The 25,559-nt window shown below is 38.9% G+C and overlaps 1 protein-coding gene across 2 annotated transcripts in view; it reads left to right on the forward strand.

The window, feature by feature from the left end:
- Positions 1–218: 218 nt before the first annotated feature.
- Positions 219–25,559, forward strand: part of LOC306898279 (neural cell adhesion molecule 2) — a 151,959-nt gene continuing 126,618 nt past the window's right edge. Inside the window, exon 1 of one of the 2 annotated variants that reach the window (XM_079463624.1) lies at positions 219–441. In XM_079463624.1, the coding sequence (XP_079319750.1) occupies positions 390–441 (52 nt within the window). In that variant the 5' untranslated portion in view covers positions 219–389. The remainder of the gene's footprint in view (positions 442–25,559) is intronic. The other variant, XM_079463623.1, reaches the window with a different exon arrangement.

Below are 25,559 nucleotides of genomic sequence, written 5' to 3' on the forward strand. Positions count from 1 at the left end.
TGTTTGTTTTCAACATTTTAAAACGCAAACAACGATTTGTTCATTTCTAAAGTTAAATGAAGAGAAATCCCAGATTTTGGTGCTGCTTGACGATCAATAGTGAACTAATGATGGGTATTGGTCTCTACCCGCCGGGATGCGCTGCTGCTGGTAGGTTGGTCTGGTTCGGCGCATTTGAAAGAGTGGTGCATTGAGGCAGCTCCTTACTGTTCTTCAACACATTCCGATTGTGGCAGACAGTGAGCGAGTAAGCAGCGAACGAGCGTGTGCGCGCCAGCGACTGACAAGCACGGAGAGACTGAACCGGGAACGAGTGCCGCTTTTCTCCTAAACAGCGTCCGTTCAACTCACTTCGAGCACTGGCCGCTGTCCACCAGGACCCGGTGAAAATGATTCGGACCGTCATCTGTTTCCTCGGATTGCTCGTCGGAGGCTGTGAAGGTATGCACGAACGATTCTGAACGTGAAAATGAGAAGTGTGAGAAAATAGACTTGGATTGCGATGAAGGGGTCTATCTGAATGAAAGGGACGTAGGGGCGGATATGTTGTGCCGTGCTTTGCAGTTTGGGCACGTATTTTTGGAGAAAACATTTCTTTTGATAGATTAAGCTTAGATTTTAGTACGAGCTCAAAGCCTTTATATTTGCACTTGTTATCGTGGACTTGTGTGGGGCTTGAGAATTGACGGCGAAGTCTTGCATACTCTTGTAGATGTGTATTGGATGAGATCTTTTATTCGATTTATATGGATTGCCTGGCTCTCCGACAAACAAGTAACTTTTTTATATAAAGTGCTGTATTAAATGGCAGTCTCTTTAATGCAATCGATATTTTAGGCATTTTATGGGTAAAAAACGTCCATATCTGATATTTGAAATGAATAATCTTGAAATGATATTTGCTCGATACATGCAGAATTCCAAAGATAAATGTCACGTTTAAGAGAGATATGAGCACAGTCATGGGATAAACATAAACACGTAAGTGGATGTATGTTGTTGAAAACACTGCTCCACTGACTCACTTGAACTTGATCATGAACTGATAAAGTTCGCGAATGCGTCTGCGCGTGCAGCTGGTGCTGCCCGCTCGACGGCAGGTGGGGGTAGAGCGCTGTGTATTAACCCGTTTAGAGACGCGACCACCATGCATTGGCGTGGCGAGATGTTCAGAGAAGCAACTGAATTCGTTATTGGTCAATTATTTAATTGAAGAGCTTTCATTGTTCTTTGACCGGTCTAGGCGAACCTCATTGTTTACGTTTTAGAGGCTAGCTAGTCAACACTGACTTTTGAAGCTGTAACATTACATTGAAGTGCTTGTTAGTACCTCAGCGATGAAAACAAGAAACCACCACAGAAATTCAAATGGTTAAACTGGGATTGTATTGGTTTTAATGGAAACGTTAATGGTTTTGTTGGTCTGCACTGGTAATGCGTTTGGCTCTATTAGTGAGATGTTATTTGGTTTATGAGAACACCATTTCATCCTACTGGAATAAGGTTCAAAAACATTACATACAGGAATGAAGTAATAGCTGATGGCTCATTGGTATTTCTAATGGAAACCATCCCATTAGCAGTGTAGCCACTGTCTAAAATGATTCAATGTCACATACACAATGCATATTTTGATGCAAAGGCTTTGAGATTTGTTGTATGTATAGGTGTGTAAAGACCTAAAGAAGAAAAGAGAATGTAGATGGAATGGTTATTTAACATTAATGGTGTTGTTTGAAGGATATCGTATAGTAAAATGAAGGGCTGAAGAAGCCCATTTTTGGTGAATGGTATTGTGGTTGTAAAGCAAAAGAATGACCCTGCTAAAAACCGTACTGTGTTAAGGTAATACACATATGTTTTTGGTTTAGCATCCGCCCAAAACCTTGTGTGACTTTATTAAGAATCTGTTCATCAACTGCATATCATTTGAGCTCATAGTGTATGTTAGGATGTCTGCCTGGAGTCTCTTCTAGAATATTCACATCCAGATTCGCTAATTAGTGCTTCTCTGGTTTCTGTGAAGTGTCTGTGACTGACAGCTACACTGAACCTTGGCTTGTTCATCAGTTTATCATCACTGAAATCTCTTGATGATATACGCTTGTTAGAGTGAGCGTGTGATGGCAGTTAAGGTGTAATTTACCTTAGCGTTCTCTGAGGAATTGCATTGCTGTGGTATAGTATGTGCTGCGGTTGGATCCACCTGCTGCATGGATTGTATGGGTAAAGCGGTGAGCTCTGGTTGTCTCGAAAAGGTTTTGATGACTTAGCGTCCAATATGGCTTACTTTTTTATGATACCGGCTGGTTGGATCGTCTTCAGAGAGGGAGTGCAATTCGCTGTGCTGATATCCATTAGCACTCTAGATCTTGGCTCGCCGTTCGTTGTTATAGGTTGGCTCATGGCAGTGTTTGTGTGTAAGTCTACTTCCACCGAGGCTACTGGTGATAAATTGTGTAGAGTGCTGGTCTCGGTGGACATAGTCCTTTGAGGTGTTAAGTACCGTAATGATTCCTCCAAATCTCCAAACGAATGCTAACATTGGAGCGTTAATAGATGTATGGCCTGGAATTATGTGCTGTGTGTGTAGTGGTTGATCAGAAAGCCGTAACATGCTCTCTGTGGATGTGTCTGTGTGATGCGGTGGAACATGAGTGGAATGAAAATGTGCGTGTGTAAAGAAAAGATAATAGAGAGGAGCCCTCAAATGATTTAACAATGCTGCTGAACCATGGCACATCTGATATGTTAAAAAGTGATGTTACCTTTTCTCTTTTAAGTGTCTTAGTTGCTTCAGAATTCTAACAGCAGACACTTGTAAAAAAGTGCACTGAATACGCTTTATTAATGTACACTTCCATAATGTACTTTAAAAAAAAGTCAATAAAAAACACAGTTTTTTTGTACTTCTATTCAAAAGTGTCCACCAAGGTGTTTCTGCCAGTGTACGGTGTGTTTTTTCAGTTCTTTTTTCAAATCTGCGTTCTTTTCCGCAGGATCAGTGCCGGCGCCGACTTTCTTCTACAGAACACAAAAGAAGATATTTTGAAGAATGTTTCTAACCTACTACTATTTTATTGACACAAAACCAATACAAGTCAATAGGTACCATCATTGTTCAGTTACCGACATTCCTCAAAATATCTGCTTTTGTGTTCTGCAGCAGAAAGTCATACAGGTTTGAAATTACAAGAGGGTGAGTAAATAATTTGTGGGTGAACTTTTTCTTTAAATCATTATTTTAGGAAGTACCCAAAACATTTTTTATATATATTAAAAACTAAATAAAGCACTTTATGTACAAGTGTATTATAGTGCACTGTGTCAAGTGACAACTCCAAATATGATGCTTTGCATGTGTGTATAAAGGAAAAATACACAGAAACATTTAGTAAATTTGGCTTTCGGGAACTGGTATGAAAAACAACTTTGATTCTCTCTTGATATTTCTGCACTATCAGTAATGGAATGCCTGTCTCAAGGTCTTAAGTTATGCCCGTTGTTAATTCGACTTAGAGAATTCTCTTCTCCTTCCATTCACTCTCAGAGGCAATTATGGGGATCTATGGTTTCCTATATCACCGGCTCTGGGCAAACGTGTAAAATTCCAGTATTACTCTCAGGCCTCCTGTGGCTCCAGGGATAAGATATCGAAAATACTGCCATTTCTCTTTAGATTTTTTTTAGCTGTTCTGTCAGTGATTTTACACTGCAGTGTAATAGAACTCGGAGTATGCTATAAAAAGGCTAAAACATTAAGCTGTTCTTATGAGAAAACGCTGGTGTGTGACTTCTCTCAGCGCCGAAATTGATCGTATTATGCGATTAATTGAGTGAATAGAGTGCCACACAAGCTCGTATGGAAATGGAATTGCCCCCCGTGGGAGTTCTATATGAAAATCAATTTAAAAAGTATTAAGAGTCAGCATGCTGCTCCATAGAATCTAGTGCAATTGCACTCTTAGTGAAATTATGCTCATTTTAATGTGCGTTCTTTCTTGATTGTTCCATAGATGCCCACCAGTACTCCATCCCATAAATCTAGCCTCCTATGAATACTTGCAGGCTTAATTCATATGAACTTTATTGTTCAAGCTGCCCTTTGCTGAACCTTTTGCATATGCCCAGCACTTGTTGAAATAGACTTTTAGCAAAGTGCAAGTTTATAAAACATGACATCTGATATGTCTGTAATATTATTTGTGCAGGTACAAGATTGCAGTAGTGTCCGAAAGATGACAGCCGTATTGATTATTTTAGGCCAGTGATTGTCAATCTAGCAGGGGTTTTTATAGACGTGGTCCAAGATGGTGGAGTTTTGCTCAATGGTCGTTAAAGCAGTTACGTACCGGATCTGAATTTGGATCTGAGACCTCCAATGTTTTGCAGGTAATTGGTTCTAGTGGTCAGATAAAAAAGAATCAGTGGATAGCAGTCCAAAGTTCTTTTCCCAGTGGGACTGTGTTGGCAGCAAACACCATCTTCACAAGTGTACACTGCATTTAGATGAGAAGACAGTGATGAATAGAGACCATAAAAAGTTTGAGAATAAAAAATGAGTGTAGCTTGTGCAAGGCGGTTAAGATTGGATCTCGTATATCCATATCCTTAACCGCTATGAGAGAGTTACAGTATGTGAGGGTGATACCAATTCAGACACAATCAGATGAGTGTAAATGTAGTTGTATAACCTGAAATGTAAAGTGGGAGTGTCTACAATGGGCTGTTTCTTAATCAATTCAGTCCTCAGGCAGCTAATACAATTTATTAAATTATATATGAATTCTCCTTGAGAGGCAATGAAAAGCATTGGAATGAGTTCCCCGGTTCACGTGATGATACAAATGCTGACCAAATAATAACAATAACATGACCAGTCCCCATTCATTTTGTGCTTGAGAGGCACATAGGAATTGAGTTGGCAATTGTACTCTTTTGTATTGCTCTGAGTGACGTTTAAGTACATTGCAAAAAATATATATTCAATAAATCTGGCTTCCGATCGCATATTTGATTTGTGCATGTAGAGTTAGTCATTTCTAAAACAGAATGCCATTGTGGAAAGTGTGTCAGCAATCAGCTTGCATTATACCCCTGAAACGCAAAAGCACTGCTTGACCTTTTTAAGAGGTGGTAGTCTATCGGCTGGAGAAGTAAGTGAACAATAGAAGTAGGAAGAAAAGTAGAATTCAATGAAATGAATGCGTTATGAAAACATGTCTCCTCAAATATTGAACAATGAGCTCCAGCTAGTTTTGGCCAGTAACAGGCTTTGCCATAATCCACGGTAATGATAAGAACCTTGGGGAGGTTATTTGATCGTTTTTATATCAACTTATAACCAACCATTAGTGCTAAAGTAGAATATGATATAGCACTGGTGCTTAAACAAAGAAGCCTCGAAAACAAATTAATTACTTTAGGAACAATGAAAAATAAGACTTGAGGCGATTCAAATGCTTCATATTTGCAGCAGATCCATCAAGGTTATTCTAAGAACTCTTCGCTCTCAAACTCAATGCAATTATATCCAGAGTAAGGCCTTTTTGCCCCATCACCAGTAATGGAGTTTGAATTTGGAAAGTGACCTCCAAACATATTTACGTGGCCCTGAATTTAAGAACGGCAGGAATGACATGCAAGATGATCATCAATACTACTTTTAAGGAGTAAATATGATATGTATTTGCAGAGAGAGGTAAATGTATGATTAAAGGTCGGTTTTGCACTCCTGCCACAGAAAAACTTGAGAACATTTCATCACTGTGATGAAAGTGTTCATGGCCGTCTGTGGAGGAACCAAAGCAGGGACATGGAGGATCATTATTTACAGCACAGATAAGTCATATCATGTGACAGCTGTTGGTTTAATGATTAATGTAGTCATGAATTTGTGTATCTGTGGGAATAGGGCTGCTTTTTGCAATGTTGGATGCGTTTCAGGATGCGTTATGAAGAGCCTGACGATGTTTATCTGATGGTCTCCTTTGGCAGTGGCTTTGATTTTCACTCCCTCCTCAGGGTTGTACTTCAAACACTATGATTTACAGTGTGATGTGGGGAAAAGGCTTAACTGAAGTGATAACGCTGAATTAAATGTAAATAGTTAACTACTACAGTACATCTTTGCTTTGGAAACAGGTGATAGCTGGAAACATGGATGGATTGCTTGATATGACTCTTGATATAATTCTAATAAGTCTTGAAAATAATTTTTTGCTGATTACAATTTGATAACAATTTGTATCATGCAATACATTTTTGATTTACGCAGGGCATGAAACTGCCAAAATAAACATATTTGAAGGTTATATTTTCACAGAACGGTCTTCACATTACGTAGCATGACTTTATGTAGAAAACAGTATGTTACAAAACTGTTCCAAAAAGTGTGAAAAACAGAAGGAAAATGTATTAATAATTGTACATATTTTTGGCCTTGAATGATTAATTACAGACATTTCTTTGTTAGGTTTGAATGAATATTGATTAAATTTGTACTTTTATACGATACTGTTTACTTTCATAAGCTAAAATGTTTGTGCTGTGCTTCAGAAACTACATTTAACACTCAACATTAACTGTTGACTTTAGACAAAGCAGTTGAGAGCCACTGCTATATATTTGTGGTTTGCGTGTGTGTGTGTGTGTGTGTGTGTGTGTGTGTGTGTGTCCGTCCATACAGGCACCAGGGACATTCTCCTCATTTACAATAGATCGACAGACCTGCTTCATTACACCGGCTGTGTAAAGAGTTAGCGGTATCTGATGGTACTTTTTTCAGACTGTCTCTTCCTTTCTCTTCTATTTATGTCCTTGAGTGCAAATTCGTCAGCTGAATCAATTCCACTGGATCCTTCTTTAATTAAATCTACAAAGTGGGCAACATAATGATATTTGCTTTGTATAACGTAGCAGTATCTCAAGAAAGCAGCCCTACAAAACTCTCCACATCAGAGATTGCACGTGACAGAACAATTTCCGAGAGGCTTTGTGTCTGCGGCTCTGACAAACGCCGTACCGGGTGGAAAACTAGCGTTGTTTTCACATGGCCGAGCCTGATGGCTCAATTGAAAGTCAGCTACAGTAAGTGATTTATGGCTTGGTTTTAATCAGCCTGCTGAAAATGCAATTAGACAGGGTTCCCACCATGTGAAAATGAGCCGTCCCAAAGCCACTCGGCGACGCACACTGTTAATTAGCTGGGTAGGGCACCTGTTAGCACTCCGCGCTGGCCAGAGTGGAGAAAAAAGAAGGGTCTCATAGCCACAGCGAATGGAGGAAGTGGTTACCCGGAGGGGGGTGAGGCACTTGTTAGTGAACCAGCCTAGACCTTAGGGGAAAGAGAGTGGCCACCTCTGAAATAAAGCGGTCGATGTGGAGAGAAAGGGCAGTGGTAGGGTCGTTGCTTGAAATGAACGGAAAATGTGGAGTGACAGAAATAAATTGGAGGACCCGTGGTCTTTAAGAGCAGGAGGGTGCTTGTTAGTGAGCCACTGGGGGCCTTGCTGTAAGAACAGATCAAAACAGCAGCGAGGGGTGGGAGGCAGAAGTATGGTAAGATTAGCAGGTGTCAAATGTGTGAAAGAAACTCTTGAGGAAATTGGAAGGTTGCTAATGGTATACCATTTGTTAGAAGGCGGATCTGTGTGTGGGACGTGCATGGTGTTACACCAACGAAGAAAATGTGAGTAATTTTTGTGTTTTTTATTGTTCATGAGTTCAAATCAACGTAACAAAAATGAAGAGAAATCTGAGAGACAAGTTTTGAAAAAATTGTCTTGAAATAATATTTGTTTGAACTTTTCCTAAAACACATGTAAACTATTAGCATTGTGTTTAAACATGAATATGAATTTGTATTCTGCAAATATTGCATATTTTTACCCATTTGTTTTGTTAAAATCTTCTGCAAATTAATTTGATTTGAAATTAGGGAGAAACAAAGATCATTTTACTTAAAAACGTAACCAATAACAAGTATTAAAAACAGCATTTAATCCTTTAGTAGAAGTACAGTTTTTTTTAATTACATCCAAGGTTTTGGAAGGACAGTGACAATATGTTCTTTTTCAGGACAGTGAAATGCTGTCTATTGATGTAGTCACTTACCATGAGAGCAAAAGAAAGAACAGAGACAGAAAAGGGTCAGAAATTGAAATACAAGAACACAACAGTCGGTAGTGCTCATTAGACACATCCTTGGAAATTGGTTTTGTCTAGAACCGTGTTGTGCGTCACAGAACCCAACTCAGAGATGAATCCACTTCATTAGTTTGTGACAAAGATTCTGCCTCTAGTTAAAGTGGATCTGATATTAAATATTCAAGAGGACCTAATGAGAGAACTTTAATGTGCTGAGTCAAAACAACATTTGTGTGAAATGGGATGACTTTAATATAGATAGACAGACAGACAGACAGGTAAAGGAACAAAATTATAAGTAAAATAATTTTTTATGCATTTGGCAGACGCTTTTATCCAAAGCATTATCCTATACATTTATTTCTAGGTATGTGCAATCCCCTGGATCAAACCCACGACATTGGTGCTGTTAACGCCAACACTGTTATCCTCTAATAAAAATAATGCACCATTGGGTATCTCATTGATTTGGCTGTGACCCCCAGCACCCGTATGGCGGGCTGTGTGGATAGATCATTTTAGCGTAATGCTGACAGTTCAAGATGCTCCCTAATAAGTATTAAAAGCCTCATCTAAGAGCTAGGCGTGCACATCATTATAATCAAACCAGGCGCGGGCTTGAAGACGTGAGCGTACTTCCATCCAATATGGCCGAAGCTCGTGTTTGACTCGAGGCATATTGCAGCAGCTCATGTTGCTGACACCAACACGGTGGCACCACACAGCCTCTCCTAGTTTCACCAGACTGAGCAACCGAAAGCCATCAAATCCACATCTGCTCAGTCCCAATCCCTGAGCCCGTTCCCATATGCCGTTCCTCTGCGAGCACGTATTTATGTGAGCGTGTGTTGCTTTACTGCACGACCGAGATGACTTTCCCCTGCTGCTGGTGTAGTTGATGGATTTTTCTTGCCTTCCTTTGCTTCTCGTTTGCTTGTTTTCAGAGATGCAGTCTCCACTCCTAAGTGAATAGTTTCAGGCAGTAGCAGGGGGAAAGTTTCAGGCCTGGTTTAGATGTGGTTTCTGCTGTTGGAAGTGGTGTACATGACTCATGCGGAAGCGATACTGCACACGCCTCCAGATCCCGAGCACACTGACGCCTCTGCTCATTTATTTTCTCTCCACGTTAAACTTCTTCGGCTCATTTTTTGTTTGACGTGATTTGACTGTAATTAGTTCACGAGCAGTTCGAATTTGAATTAGTGGATTTAGGCATTATACTATACTGTATGTGCCTTATGTTTGAAGTGCTTGGTGCTTTTGGTGTTTTTAGAACTTGACAGCATACAATGTTTCCATTGAAAAGAAAGAGTTAAAGGGGTAGTAAAATGAAAATTATGTTATCATTTACTCACCCTCATGTGATTTAAAACCTATATAAATTTCTTCTGCAGAATACAGTTTTGGTAACCAAACCAAACCACGGCAGCACCCATTGACTTTTGTTGACATTGGTTCTGTGTCCATAAATGAATCAATTTTTCTGATCTTTTGTGTTCTGCAGATAAATGAAGTCACACAGGTTTGAAATTAGAAGCTTGTGATGAAATCATGACAGAATTTTCCTTTTTGGGTGAACTATCCCTTTAAGAAATGATTCCAAGCATGAACTCTTACAGCCTGCATCAGCAACACAGTCTTTACCCAAGTTCTTGTTTTGTATCATTTTGCATACATAGGTGAGAGGGTTTTGTTTGTCTCTGATGGCTTAAGACAGTATTTGGGATGGAGATATTACAGAATGCATGTGAAGTGAAGGCAGCTCATATCTCAATGAGAGCAGTTTTCCAGTCCCTATTAGTAAACATTGCTCTCTCTCCCTATGATCCACTTTGGCAATGATTAAAGCATTCAGTCAAATCTCAGGGCTCTGCCCTCCAACTGAGATTTCTGTTAATTAATTAAAGCCTTAATGCAATTAATTATCACCTAAATGAGAATTCTGGGCTTGTTTGTTAAAAAAAATCGAAATGCGGAAAGATTTCTGCTTGTTTAATGGCTCTTCAGTTGGGCATGTTTTTAGTGCATGCAACAAAACAGCATTCTTTGTTGTATTTGATTCTGTGATGTAAACGAGTACATGATGTAAACATCCTCATTTAAAGGATGGTTAAAGGGATAGTTCACCCCAAAATAAAGATTCTGTCATCATTTACTCACCCTCAGATCGTTCCAGAGTTAAACGGTTAAACACAAAGGAAGATTTTATAAAGAATGTTAGCAACCAACTCAACGCCTATTTTCTGCCATAGTCCGGAAAATAAATAATATGGGAGTCAATGGGGGATGAGAGCTGTGTGGTTTACATGATTTTTAACTGGCTTGAGTAAATGATGACAGGATTTGCATTTTTGGGTGAACTATCCCTTTAAGGGTATGACATTGATGCGAGTTCTGTAAGGGATAATGTACATGCAGCCGGTTGTTATCGCATAAATAAGCCCCGACAGTGTGATCAGGACCCGACGGGAAGCGGAGGGTCTTGTATCACACTGAAGGGGCTTATTTAGCGATAACAGCCAGCTGGTTGTACTTTATCCCGCTTAGCTACTTGCCAAATGAGGAAAAACTGGACATGAAATGTGAATTTGAAATATTTTATTGGCTATTTTTTACAGAATGCAGACCTTCTGCGAGGAAAAGCACATTACTTTTAGGTTTTAGGTAAGAAACGACATCCGGGTTACCGTGTGTTATTAGTTTTGAGAGGTTGTTGTCTGGGAAAAAAGGAACCTACAAATGTTGCCACTGGCCAATCAGAATCAAGCATTACAACCAGCCGTGTAGATGTCAGATAAATTTGACTATTGACTCGGAAAAAGTTTTTCTATTCGGAGAATAAATCAAAATAAGTAAATTTACAAGATTCATGCTGTTTCGTCGTCACCGTAGTTCATTCCCTTTTGTTGTTTGCTTGGCAGGGATTTAGGAGAAAGGTGCGAGAGAGGAGGGGTTGCCAATATTTCTTTCATTATAGCCAGCAGGGAAACAAATGTGATGTTGCTGTGATTTCATCAGAGACCCTACTATTCGGTCTTGGCGATACTGTCACCGGCACTGCTCTACTGGGTCTGCACTGTGCGTGCAAATAGGTATGCGCTGCCGTGGAGCGTGAACAGCAGACGGGTGGGAATGTATCTGAACATCAGAGATGTTCGCACCTGTCAATTAACATTTCGCTGGCAGATAGGTCCATAAACATCATATTCACTTCTGGTGAATATTTAGACTCGGTACAGTGACAGATATTTAGAATCTTTGCAGTTATGGATATAGATTAAAGATAAAAAAGTGTTTACTTTTTCTGAATATTTCTTCCTGTGCCAGTTAAATATATAGGCTAGACCACTGAGGAAGACGTAAACAATTCTGATCCAATGTTGTTCCAATAGAACTTCCTGTTTCGGTTATCAACATTTTGAGAACCAAATTAAGAACATTTTAAACTGAAAATATTTAATGAATATCCTTAAGATTAAATTTTGTAAGATTTAAATGAAAAATGGAAACTGATGGTCAATTGGGCAAATATATTTGTGAAACTTGTTTGAAGATTTCTGCACATCTGTTTGGTTTTGCAGATTAATTAGCACAACAATATCCACCATAGCTTTAAGACAAACATTTCTGAAAACCAGTAAGTTTGCTTAATGAACGCTGAGAACACATTTTGTGATATTATTAGCTCCTGATCTGCTTAAAGCCACAATATGGAACACTTTTGTAATGAAATATCCAAAAATCACTTGGACAGTATGATATATTTCATGCAGTTGTGTACTAACATTATCCCAAATGTTCCCACGAATGTGCAAATCCAAAGAAAATCCATAACCCGACCCTTGTCTCCCTTGTATTTGTCGCATATAAGTGACTTAATATCCAGTGCTCCGCAATACCCACAGTTTCCGGTTATGGAAACTACGGCAACACGTACCATCGGACCATCTGTTGTTCTGTTATTATGGTTCACGATTACTCTTTGACAAGTAAAGAAAACCCCCAAAAGTCCAATATTTGCAGGCTAACGTAGAATTACATTCTACGTTTCTTGCAAGCTAATTTATTACGATGACATTAAATACATTTCATTCATCACCTCGTCCGTGAACATGATGTGCGGTCTCCTTAAGCCTCTGGATGGTGAAAACGACATGTCCCATAATTTAACTCTCCTACATAACGTCATTTAGCTTCGCCTTTTGTTGTAGTTTCGAAAGTCTACCATCTAGCGATCCAAATCTACATATTGTGGCTTTAATTTGATTTCCTGTGCCCTTTATCTCTCCTTTGTTTGTTTATGCACATTTATGCATCCGGATGGAATCTCTTGAGCCTATTTTCTCCTCATTGGTAATTGTTTTCTAATCTATATTTGCTGTAAATTATTTGATTTCATAATCAATTCATGCATCAAAGCCAAACTTAACAACATAAGCTTGTGACTTCATGATCCAACCCATTCTCACTATTGACTAGGCACATTTTGACGCTGGGCTAGCGTCTCTTGACGTCACTTTTGAATGTGAGGGTACCCCCTGGTGTCATTTTTCGATGATTGGGGAACTGCGTTGCTTTTCGCAAAATGCTCCAGACCAACCCATTGTGCGTTGTGGAATAAAAACTACAAACCACTCAGATTTGTCAATGCAGATGGCAAAGACTTCACCTGCTGGTCACCATGTTATATCCATTGCTTTGTATTTATGTGTTTTTGTGTTCGTGTGCTCATGTGCACATTATCCTGCGACGTTTAAGGTTAGGGTTGCGCACTCATATTTAAGTGGGTTAAATTTGGGTGGCTTCATGTCAATCAACCTGCAAAGCACATGTTTTGTTTGAGTCAGAGGCACACACTTAGGTATTTTTATTTTCTGCATAATGTCAGGTCGCTGGTAGATTGTTGAAGTCTTGACCACTTGAGAGTTTTCTCATGTTTATGTAAGCTGGTAATCTTATAAAACCATTTTTAAGTGGGTTAAATTTGGGTGGCTTCATGTCAATCAACCTGCAAAGCACATGTTTTGTGTGAGTCAGAGGCACACACTTAGGTATTTTTATTTTCTGCATAATGTCAGGTCGCTGGTAGATTGTTGAAGTCTTGACCACTTGACAGTTTTCTCATGTTTATGTAAGCTGGTAATCTTATAAAACCATTTTGTGGGCATCAGGGATAAGGGCACAATGACAACTCAAGCAGGCAGAATGGTTATCAATTTATTTAAACTTTATGGGGCGAAATTAAAATCGGCATTCCAGCTTGACATCTCAGAATTGGAATCTTAGTTACATTTGTATAATGTACACATGTTAAAAACAACTGTGCTTGCACTTGCTTTGATGGAATGCAGGTGTAATCAAAACTCGTCTTGAGCTTGTTTCCCACATTTGATGTATATGGATTCACTAGCTGGACCTCAGGATGACCATTGGCTATGAAGCTAAAAGCTGGTGGGAGGACATGATTGCACACCGGCAGCCGAGGTAAAAGGGTTATCAGGCATTCTTCCTATTCATAATAAATTACAGACACCGCACACTGCCAGGCTTGAGCTCCCAAGTGTGTGTATTAATTCTAAAGGTCTACAAATGAGAGTGCATTTTCAAACACAGCTATTCTCCATGCACTCATCCTCATGTTCTCGCTGTTGGGGGCTTCACAAGTTCTCGCTGCGGGGGAGACGACTGTAAATTAGGAGCTTCATCCATCCGGTTTATGTGCAACATTTTTTCTAGGTGATTTTCTCTGTTTCGGCACTCTATGCACAGTGGGTCATTATCAAAAAGTGCTTTGCTTACATCACATTGGTATTTTATTACCTGTTGCTTTTATTACAAAACCACACATGGCCTGGTGTGAAATTCCATGCTTTCTTTTTCTCTTTTTTTAATGTTTTATGTCTCCCACTCGTTTAGATTTGGCATAAACTGTGTTTTAGTTGAATATGTTTCAAACTATTAACCCGGATATTAGTTTCTTACCAAGAAAGGCCAATAACATATTTCAGTAAGTACTTTTTTAACCTTCTGTGGGTGGGTTGGTGTGTGTAGGTTACAGGAAGTGAGAATTAGATGTTGTGGGGGTTAAAATGGACATCAATTTAGGAGAGGAAAGACTTTATTCTGCAGGGGAAGCCGTCAGTAACTTGCTTCTATATAGCCATCTCAACTTCCATAATGTACCTAAAGTAAGTACCAGTCTATGTAAATCAGTGGCATCTAGCGGTGAGGTTCAAGCAGAGATATTACAAACATCTTACTTGTTTTCCTACCGGAATATTTGTAGAAATATATAATGAAAGGCAATAGAGATTTCCAAAAAAAGTCACATATAAAAGGATTTGTTTAGGGACATGAAAGGCAGCATTGTAACCCCGACTGATGCGGCTGATGAGTGTGAAATTGTTCTGTTCTGTTAATGCTCATGATCGGCACACGTGTCAGTGCGATTACCATCAACATGCCATCTCACTATGTTTCCATGACAATCTGATCAAATGATCCAATCAGCATCAAAGGCTCCCTCTATAAGACTAAAGCAATTCAGTGGGTCACAGATTATTCCACAGGTGCTTTCGCAAAGTTATAATGAGGTGTACGAAACCTTTAATGTTTTGCACCCGCAAACAAAAGCCAAAAGTGATTTTGTTGTTGTTTGTGAGAAATAATTAATTAAATCAGCGAGGTTATGCAAGCGTAACGCAACATGTATTTCAACCTTTTTGTTGTGCAAATGCATCCTAAAAAATCACATCAGTTAGGCTACAATCTGAAATGTATATAGACACCTAGTTCTTCGCAAAACTAAACTAAAGGAGTAGATCACTCAAATTCCCTTATTATGTATTCACACTTATGCCATATTAGATGTATATAACTCTCTTTCTACATTTAAACACAAACGAATAGTTAATCTTAAAATGCTGTTGTGTTCTCGTGGTATTATACCTAAATGAAGTAGGATACCAAGTTTAAAGGTTGCAACATGAAATTCAGCACATCAAGCCAACCTATATGTGAGATTTTTTTTACCCTAAAGATGCTTGTGATGAATTTATCAGTTGTAATTGAATTGCACATACTTACACTGGCTCACATACACTTGCATACATTTATTGACAAATCCCGATGGCACAGCTGTTTTGCCAGTGTTCACCTCGTCCTCACTCCCACCCTCCATATGTCCATTACCTGCGCTCATAAGCCCATGGCCTCATCTGCTCCGCACAGACAGGTGCTATCCATGCTGCCGCCTAATTAGAGAGCGAGGGCTGAAGAAAGAAAAACGCAGCGGCTGGAGGTTTGTATGCTCGCCCAGTTTGCTCATTTCCGAGATGTGCTTAGTGAGTGGAAATGCTACGTGAACAAACACGATTAATAATGTAAGCTACCATGAGCTCTTTTCCTGTCTGTCTGCAACAACAGGCCTTCTAACACCCTTTACAAATCTGATTTAGAGCGCAGTTCTGAATTAGAAAGAGGACTAATACTTGAGTGCTAGTTAAGAGGTATGACACAAGGTGAGCTGTCACCTGTAAACATTAATGTTGTGGGGACAAAGTGAATCACGTGATTTAGGATGTAGGTGGAGCTTTTCATTTTCATACGTGAAAAGTGGATGGTGATTCATACTGCTTAGCTCTGAAGGACAAAAATATTGAATTGAACTTATGAGCTGTGCCTGTGAGGCTTTGGCTCCGACACTGGTTGGTTTTGTGATGTACTCACACAATGCGTTTTAAGTGTCTTTTGAAGCTTGACATTATAAATCACCTTCATCTTTTGGTGTGTTGAAAAAAAAGAGCTCTGACATTACGCCTAACATTTCAGTATCTGTATCGTCTGAATTACTTGGGGGTTAGTGAATGTTATGTGAATGATCTGTATGGTTGACATGAAAACTAATGGTTGATCAATTCCAGCATTATTGGTGTGACATTTTGAGTGTACACTTACAGAGAATTTATTTATTACCGATTTATTGAACCATCAGTTTATATTTTACTAAACCCCTGATGATAGAGTCCAGACATCCTTGTAGAACTTATAATATACAGAAGCAATAATATACAACAAATGGAGAAAGGATTGCTCTTTATAGAACATAAAGTTGTTACTATATTTACATTTTCATGTGCCCATTTATGAAGAATATGGACCGGTATTGATGTGACAATTCACTTAGCTGACTATGGAAACTATGCTTTGAAAACACAAAAAATGCTTTAAAGACTTTTGAGACGTCACATGGATATTTAAACCACCAGTTCTTGACATCTGACTTACCACTAAGAATTTTACATCTTAAGGTTGACTTGCATGGTTGCCTGGTTGTGAATGTGCCGTTAATACAAGGCTACAGTCATTCTGAAATGAGTTTAAGGTTTAAAGACTGCATCATTTTCCACCCTGAAGAGCGTCAACGGCGAGTTGGCTACGATCAGGGGCTTCTCGCTAAAACATGACAAGGCTAAAAGCTTCAGTCTTGTATGCTAGCACGCCTGGCTTAAGCTAATCGAAATGGCAAAATGCCTAAAACAGGAAAAGTGTCAAGAATTTGGAGGCTCACGGTGCTAAAAAAAAGAAGTTTGGGTAGCAAATCAAAGCTTCCATCTTTATCATTATATAACTGAACTGTAATTCAGTGTCATAAGTATTGCTTAAAATAGAAAGAGTGATTCAAGATCTTTCAAACATCAGAGCCAGCACAACATAAGCACAGTGTTGGATTCGTCTTTGGATGTGGAGGTGTCCAAATCATCTCCAGTACTGTCATTCTCATTAGAAAAGAGAGATGCAGCGGTCTGTTTAATTACTAGGCTCAGTGATTCTAAGAGCCAGCTTGTGTCTGGTAATTTAAAGCCCTGCTCCTTCAAACCACATGGCACCCAGCAAAAGATGACTTTTACTGCAATCGGAGAATATAAAAACGTAATAAACGCCACCCGGTATTCCAATTCGTATTTTAAACCCAACAGACTGAACCTCTTCCTTTTCATCTCCAAGCCAGCATGCAGTAAAAACCGTAATGCTTCTTGGACTCTGTTAATGGGAGCCTATTTCACTGTGGAGGAATTAAATGCTGCAATGTTTTCTGGGACTTGTGAAAATTAAGGATGAAAAGCTATGATCGTAACTCCCGGCATGAAGGCATGTCAGTGCGAGTGTTGTCGGGGTGCATATATGCTTGGATGTCCCTCTAGAGATAGGTATAGCCTGAATGTTGCGATTAGCAGACATTAAAACGAAGAGCATTGTGCAAAAATGTCATAGCTTATCCTGTGTTAAAAGACAGGTTGTGTCGCTATCTGAAAACAGATTTTCAAGATGACTGTCTTTATGCCATAGATAAATCAAATGTTTTCAAAGTGGTCAACTAATGAAACGTAAAAATGTTTGCATCAGTACTTTCTGTTGAAAGTAGTTTCTGTTGTGCTTGTGGCCCCATCCCAGTAAGATCTCATTTGTTTGAGCGAGAGCAGATGTGAGATTTCAATCGAGATGAACAGATTAGTTGGGTTTCAAATAACATTGATGAGAACTTTAAGTCATGCAGGATTCTGTCCTAGATGAACACCAGATGTGAGCTCTTGTCTGTCTGGTGTGTAAACACATCGATATAAGCTTCACATTGGGATGTCATTCACCATTATGGTGGTCCTCCTTATGAAAGTTAATTGTTCCCTGGCCTGTACCTGTTTGTCGGGTCAGAGTCAGATTACACGCTGCAAATGGATGAACCGCAATGGATCTGTGCTAAATATGTGATTGAAATAAAAAAAATGCTTCTCTAACTGATTGAATAATCAACACACACATAATGAACAGAGACAAATGTGGCGAGGATGATTGGATATTGTTTGGACATTTCAGTAGGGGAGGGGGTCAAACCGAGGACTGCAGATGACTGAAGAGCCGAGTTGTAAGAAATGGAAGAACAGCTCTAAAAAATAGCAAGCTAGTTCACTAGGCAGTCATCCTGTTGACGCCCACAGGTTCTTATTTTTTTTGTATGTAATACGTATGAAGGTATAGCTTCTTTGTGCTTACAAAACCTTCAAATTGGGAATAAAACCTGACAACTGTGATATCATAAATTGTGCTGCTTCGGCTCAGATAAGGTTTTTTCTTACTAGCTGGTCCATCTAATGCACATGCACTTTTTAGAATAAAGAACGTTGAAAAGGCTAGCGGTTTTAATTGAAAGTTTGCATTACATTATTGCGTTACAACCCTTGTATTTAACATTATTTTGAATTAATTTATATTTCTAGAGAGATGCATTTCCTCCTCTTAATATAAATAATTGTGTAAATATTTTTACCGCAAGGTTTTTGTGGTCTATTTTCTCACTTCAGTGTGAGCTCGTTTCATGTCGTGCTGTAAGTGTGATGAGATAATCTATAAGGCACAGAAACATTTCAGATTTACATTATTAAAAGTATTGAATATGACTGGCCAGAGCAGCCTGTGGCTAACCACAGTGGTGCGGTTCAGCATGCTCTGTCTTAGAAGTCACCGGCTTTGATCAGAGTCCGATTTTGTCCTGTCTTGTACTTGTTTCACACCGCACGCTCAAGCAGGGAGTTAGCCAGGCAGGACTGTTTTTACAGGCACAGGCTGTTCTTTCATACTGCTAGTATTTTTGCTGCATAAACTGTGGTGCTGTAAACAGAAAATAAATTTATTTTTGGCTTGCCACGCTGAATATTTCATTTGATAACAAACATGGATTTTAAAATATTTATCGGGAGTGGGGCATTGAGATATATAGCAAACATGGTCTTTATATAACTACATTTAAATAAGGGGCATATTTTCCATAAAATGGAAAGAGTATTTATGTTTGGGTTATTTATCCAAAACCCAGTCCGAGGTTGGGAACAAATGTTACCAATCGCAATTTTTTTAAAGTGTTTTTAAAGGAATAACATCATCTTTATGTTCTTATCCAGCACACAGATCTCAGTTTATTAGAGTCATTCGAATAAATACACACAACAAAATAAGGCTTCATTGTGAGACTGCAATGAATATATTCCTTATATTCATGCGTTGACTGATGTGTTTTCAACTGAAGTCCAGTGCTGTGTTTGATAGAGCAGTACATTGGGCCATTGAGGAGCCATCTCTTCGCTGGTAATGGGCCTGACCATGAATGGCTTTCATTGTTTTTTAAGTCCTGCCATCATTTGTCTGGTGGTTGACAGCCTTTGCCGTAGAAGCTCACTCCGCCAACCATAATTATGCCCAATCACTGGCAGAGTGATGAAGAATGTCAAAGCCACTTTTCTCTTGCTGTCTGCTTTGTCCCGATAACTTCTTCCCTGGCATTTGAAGTGCCTTTTTGCGCTTTTGTTCTGCGCCTCTGCGTTCATCTGTATTTGTCGCTCCCTCTTTCATTTCTCCACTTTCTCTTCCCATTGTGTTCCGTGGCTTCGTTCATGGGAGGCAAAAGCTTTATGACCCTGCCTCGATCGCTTGTAACCTGACAGAAAGGAAATATTGTAACGTATGTCCGTGAGGCTCAAAGGAGAATTGAAAGATAGTGATAAGTTTATTGGATGATGTGTACCTGTGAGGTGGACAGGTGGCAGTTGAGCACTTGCACTGCTTTGAGGCCAGAACACTTTAATAATGGCTTTACCCTTGAGGTTTTTATTCTTTTACTGATGGAACGGGCCTCATGGATGACTGGCCCCTGTTTAGAAGGAACTGGTGACATTGACACAGAAATTGACGGCATTGATTTATGATCGAGATAAAGGACGAAAAAACTGTTTAACCTTTTAGTTTGTCAAAGATGTTTCAGAAAGGAGCCTGATGTGCTTCAGTAAAAGTGCAGAATTTGTGATGTATTCTGTTTTTTGTTGGTGGTATAAAATTAATCAACATTGCGAATAACTAAAATAGAGATTTTATAGCAGCTTTTATGTATTATTATTATTTTTCCTGAAGAATTTTCCTTCCAGTACAGTGGTTTTGTGTGCACTCTTTGTGTCACGGCTGGAGAAAGCGCATAAGACAGAGACCTTTCATAGCATCTATGATATACGAGTTCTCCTTACTTTTTGAATTTGTGTGTTTGAGGGAGTCATTTTTTTGAATATCAAAAATATTTTTTCTTGCCTTTTTACACATGCTTATTCTGTGCGAGGGTTAATCTTCTTATTTCATAAATTAATTTCATATTAAATAAATAATAAAAAAGGTGTTGTGTAATAAAATAGATTTGTGTACCTTTGGTTTATTTTGAGTTAAGCTGTTAGCATTAAATTAACATTGAAATGTATTTTTTTTTTTTTACTCAAATCTTCTGGCATAAACACCTACCAGTTCAGATTATGCTCAGATATTTCTGCAACTGTTCTGGAATCTGCTTCACTAATCCCCACCGAACATCACAAAAGTTGACCAGCGCCATTCAGCTGTGCTTTTACTGCACAAAGGGTCTCCTTTGAATGAAACATTATGCCTTTTTGAATGTCATTACTTCAAAACTAATGAAATGAGTTCCCTTTGAACCGAACCTTTTAAAAGGACTTTTCAGTCCGCCTGAAGTCTAACCGCCATTTCATAGTGTTTGTAGAAGTATTGGGCTGAGAAATTGATTCGTTTAATTTTGGGGGTTTGTCATAAGCGAGAGAGCTAAAGAATAGATTCAGGCTCAAAGAAATAAAAAATAAAAACACATGCCCTATGGAAATATAAGTGTTATACTTGAGCAATCCAACATGGTAACTGTTTGTTGTTTTTTTCCCCTTTGCTCTCCATTACACAGTGTTGGGAAACGGGGGAAAAAATGCCCCAGGAGGGTTGCAGACACTTTTGTGCTATATGTTGGTCTCTGAAGTGATATGCTGTGGGTTGGTCTCCTTTTCTAGGTCTAGTTCCTTATTTTTCATCTTACATGACATCTACTTTGGGGAAACTCAAATATAATGTAATATATTTATTTTAATTATATTGGACTTTTTATTATTGAAAGAATAATAAAGTGTCATATATACCACCATATTAATCTGCCATACCGGAACTTCAACCAGGACTGGGTTCGATGGCCATATGAAATGAAAAATAAATTTTGCCAGCAATAACACAAGATGGTTATTTGGTAATTCTGCAACTTGGTTACAGTGTATTAACTGTTGGTCTGCAATAATGCTTGTTATATCCATTATGCATTGCACCAAGCTTTAAAATGTTTTAATGGTGTTTCAAATGCCTGAGATGCTTAACTCAATCATCAGATCGGATCAGGATCTCGATCCTAAGGACTTTCCCTGGACCGTTTGTAAAACGCCTCCTTCCTAAGACAGCCTGTCTCTCTTTTATTATGGTGCTGTGAGCAGACCTTGAGAGAAACTAGTATTTACAGCAGGACACACAGCAGGTATCATGTCCTTCTTCAGGGAAGCAAGGAACCAATCAATCTTTTTTGGGTGAATTAACGGAGATGGTGAAAAAGTGAAGAAGGCTGATATACGGTATATGCAGTCAAGTTGTGTGATACGCAATAGTTAATGTATAGTAAAGTTGTCTATAGCTAAGTCTCATACTGACTACTTTGAAGATATTTTAAAGAGAAAATATATGTATCTATATCTGTACTATATCTAGCTATTATTACAATTTAATTCTGATACTTTATCATTTTGCAAACATATTATTGAATTGTGAATTATGAGAAAGAACCGAGTCTCTAAAAGAACTGGACTAACAAGCTTTTGTTTTGCTATTGCTGGTCTTGTTAAAAGTGTGAAAAGTGAACTGCAGTTACACTATTGAAAATATAGTTTGTAGCATTGCTACTAGATATTTACCCCTTAACACTGGTGGTAAGAGTTTGTCGCTTATAGAATTGTTCATGTTACCCTGCGCACTCATGGGCACATAAACCCTGCTCAAACTCTTATAACCCATCTGCAGCAAATTTACAGCTCTCCAACCTTTAGTTGCTAAACTCATCCGCTGCCAACCCTCTTTGTGGAAGAATGAAGGGTGTGACTGATGGACACGATGACCCTGATGAAGGACCAAATCGACAATTCCCAGTGAAACCCTTCATCATAATCACCAACAGAAAAGGATAAAGGCCTGCAAGAGTTATAGGGAAAAAGACAAGGCTGTGAATCATCTGTGGCGTTGAGAGGGTGTCGGTGAACCTGATAGGCCCGTGAAATGACAGTTCCATGACCAGGGGCAGTTGGTTCAAGGGCTTGGAAGGGTGTTGACTCATTGTAGCTGGAACACAGCGCAGGGCTATAAATTGCAACTATATTTGCGACATCTCGTCTTTCCAAATTCTGGTAAAGAAAAATCAAGCTCTTGTATATCAAATCCTAAACTACTGCTCACTGTACGCCATTATCGTTGAGTCTTTCAGATTTTAGATGTGGGTGGCAAAAAGGATGGGTGTGTTTTTAGTAAAGTCTTGAATGTTTTTCTTTGCCTGCTCATTTAGACACTTCTATCTATTTAAATCTATTTAGGGATGTAATTATGTTCTGTAATTAAGGGAGCCTCACAAGCCAAACCTTTGAACTTTCTCAGCATAAATTACAATATCATTATTACAATATTAGCATATCGCAGCTTATTCTGCAAAAAACGTGGAGACTTGGGGAATTTGTTGGCAAAACACACAAGCCTGGACAGTTGTGGTTCATGCAAAACTCTTAATTAATATACAGTCAGAAACCCTGCAAAGCTTGTCAAATGGATGGCCATTACAATATGATATTGTAAACTGATGCAAAAGTTTGTTTAGCTTTTTAAATTAAGTAGAAAGACAAACTCAAAACTGATCTTTGGCCAAGTTAAGGCTAATGAGAACTTTTTCGATTTAGATACTGTCATGAGTGTGGGGTGAGACACAGACAGAGGACCCAGGCGCACACAGCGGGTAAGGGGTCAACATACATTTAATAAATAAAGACAAAACAAAACCCACGAGGGGGGTAACAGAACAAAACATGGGACTATAATAACATGACTAAGACTTGTTACACCTAAACAAGACTAAAATAACCTTTAAACATTGACTACAAAACTACACATGACTTGGTTAAACTAACATAACACAGAAACTCACCCAACAACCGAAATGAACCAGCACAAGACAGAAGACACAAGGGCATTAAATAAGGGACCAAATCAAGAGGGGAACAGCTGAATGGCATAAATCAATAACGAGGGGATGGGAACAGAGACCAGACCGGAGAGAGCGTATGGAAGGCCATAACAGCAATAATTGCCTCTCTCCACATTAAACATGAGGTTCTGTCATGATCCTGCCACTAAACCAAGAGAAACATGACATGATGCGGCAGAATCATGACAGATACAAGAATCGAAATTTATTTGGAAGGATAGAGACATTTCTTTATGGGTTTAATCTCAAACTTTTGTTTTTGAGCAAGTATTTAAAAAAGTGGGGTTCACCTTACCTAACCTCGATTCACAACAATGTCAGTTTGACATCATTTGACTTCAACCCATTTAAATACATAAACTGCAGTTTTATGTTTCAAACAGAGATGGCGATATAGAGACAAATGTTAAAGATTGTTACGAGGTTGTGCTCAGTCTTAGATATGTATTATTGTGTTGAGGGTTTCATAAGGTCCCGCATTAACTGTTTGCCTTTTGGCGGTTTCTTCACACTATGCTGATGCTGTATGACAGGTGTGATATCTACTGGGATTTTGCTAAATGATATGGTTTATAAGATCCTCTTCCATTTCTGTCAGTGTGTGGATGTTGATCATGTGGAGAGGTTTGATGGGTCAAGTGTGACATAAACTTGTAGTGACTGGGTAAGAACTTCCTCTGAAGCTCATTGCCGTCCAGAAACGTAAGCAAACAGAACTGGAAAGTTGACAGCGACACGTTTGATCACAAAGCTCCAGATATGGAATGCAATCTGACTGGCACTTACCCTGGCTTGTAGGAATGCAGTTGAGGATCCGGCCAAGCTTAGAGGGACACTTATTATCCTCCCTTTAATCCTGGCACAAGAGACTGGATCAGAGGAGCGTGAGCAGTAATAAAGATTAATCATCCAATGGAAGAAATCAATAATGCGGTCCAGGTATAAAGCAGGGCAAAGTAAGAGGCACAAGTAGAAGTAAATGACTAGACTGGGTATGTGCATTTCGACCATGGAATAGACATTTCCAGTCATTTTGTACTCCAGTGCGCTTACGCTCTATAATTGATAAGTTAGACATGAAAGTAAGGGAAAATCTGTTAAAGTGATACTTCACCCAGAAACGAAAATTCTATCATTATTTACTCACCTTCGAGTTGTTAAATTTCTTTGTTCTGATGAACACATAAATATATTTGGAATAATGCTTATATTTAAACAGATCTCAACACCCATTGTCTATCATGGCAGGAAAACATTCTGTTGAACTCAAAAGAAGACATTTTGTAGAATGTAGGACAGCAAATAGTTCTGGGTGACTTTTGACTACCATTGTTCTTCCTACTAAGTTAGTCAATGGGTGTTGAGATCTGTTTGGTTATAAGCATTATTCCAAATATTTTTATCTGTTACACATTTGTGGAATGATTTACCCGCTGCTACAAGATAGGCGGATCCGATCAGCAGCGTAAGAATGGCCTCGTTGTCGCCATCTCTGTTTTTAATTGCTACTGCAGGTGATGTGCAGAGGTATTTTCTTTACGTGAGTTGTGATTCGGCACTGCTCAACTGCACGGATGAGTAGATTTTTTGTCGTATGCCGCGTTATGGCCTGTGAACTGGTGAGAATCTTCACTGAACATCAGTAGCACATAATAAACATAACAGATAACATGGCAGATGATATAACACGAAACAAATAAGAACATAAATAGACCCAAATAGCGCAAAACTGCCACTTTTGGCCGGGAGTCGTTTTGTTATTTCTCATGGAAACTCCCGTAACACGAACCAGAAAGAAGATCCCTGAATGCGACAACGGGTCTCAAATGCTGACAGGTATGTTCATATATCATTCTACACCATACAACTATATATACATAAACGATAAGCAAAAGCCTTGCCATCATGTCCGGGAAATAAATTTGTAAATTTGATTAAAATCCTGGGCTTCACTTATCCCGTGCGAGTGCGTCACATGAAATACAGATGTGGGGGGTCATTTCTAAATCACACAAGGTCCCCAGATAATACTAATCCTGTGTTGTTTTCGCACGAGTCCTTTCACATTCCCTTTGAAAAAGTCAACCCGACAGGGACAATTACAAACCATTATTACAAGCTTTATGTGGTGAATCCAGCAAGGGTAGAGAAACAGTTTTAAAAACCGTTCTTTCATATACTTGCTAAATAATTGGTTTTAGTTCATTTTTACCCATGTGAACTTACGGACTGCCACTTTAAGAATCATCTGAAAACG

The sequence above is a fragment of the Barbatula barbatula genome (genome assembly GCF_947034865.1).
Source record: "Barbatula barbatula genome assembly, chromosome: 9".
NCBI lineage: Eukaryota > Metazoa > Chordata > Actinopteri > Cypriniformes > Nemacheilidae > Barbatula > Barbatula barbatula.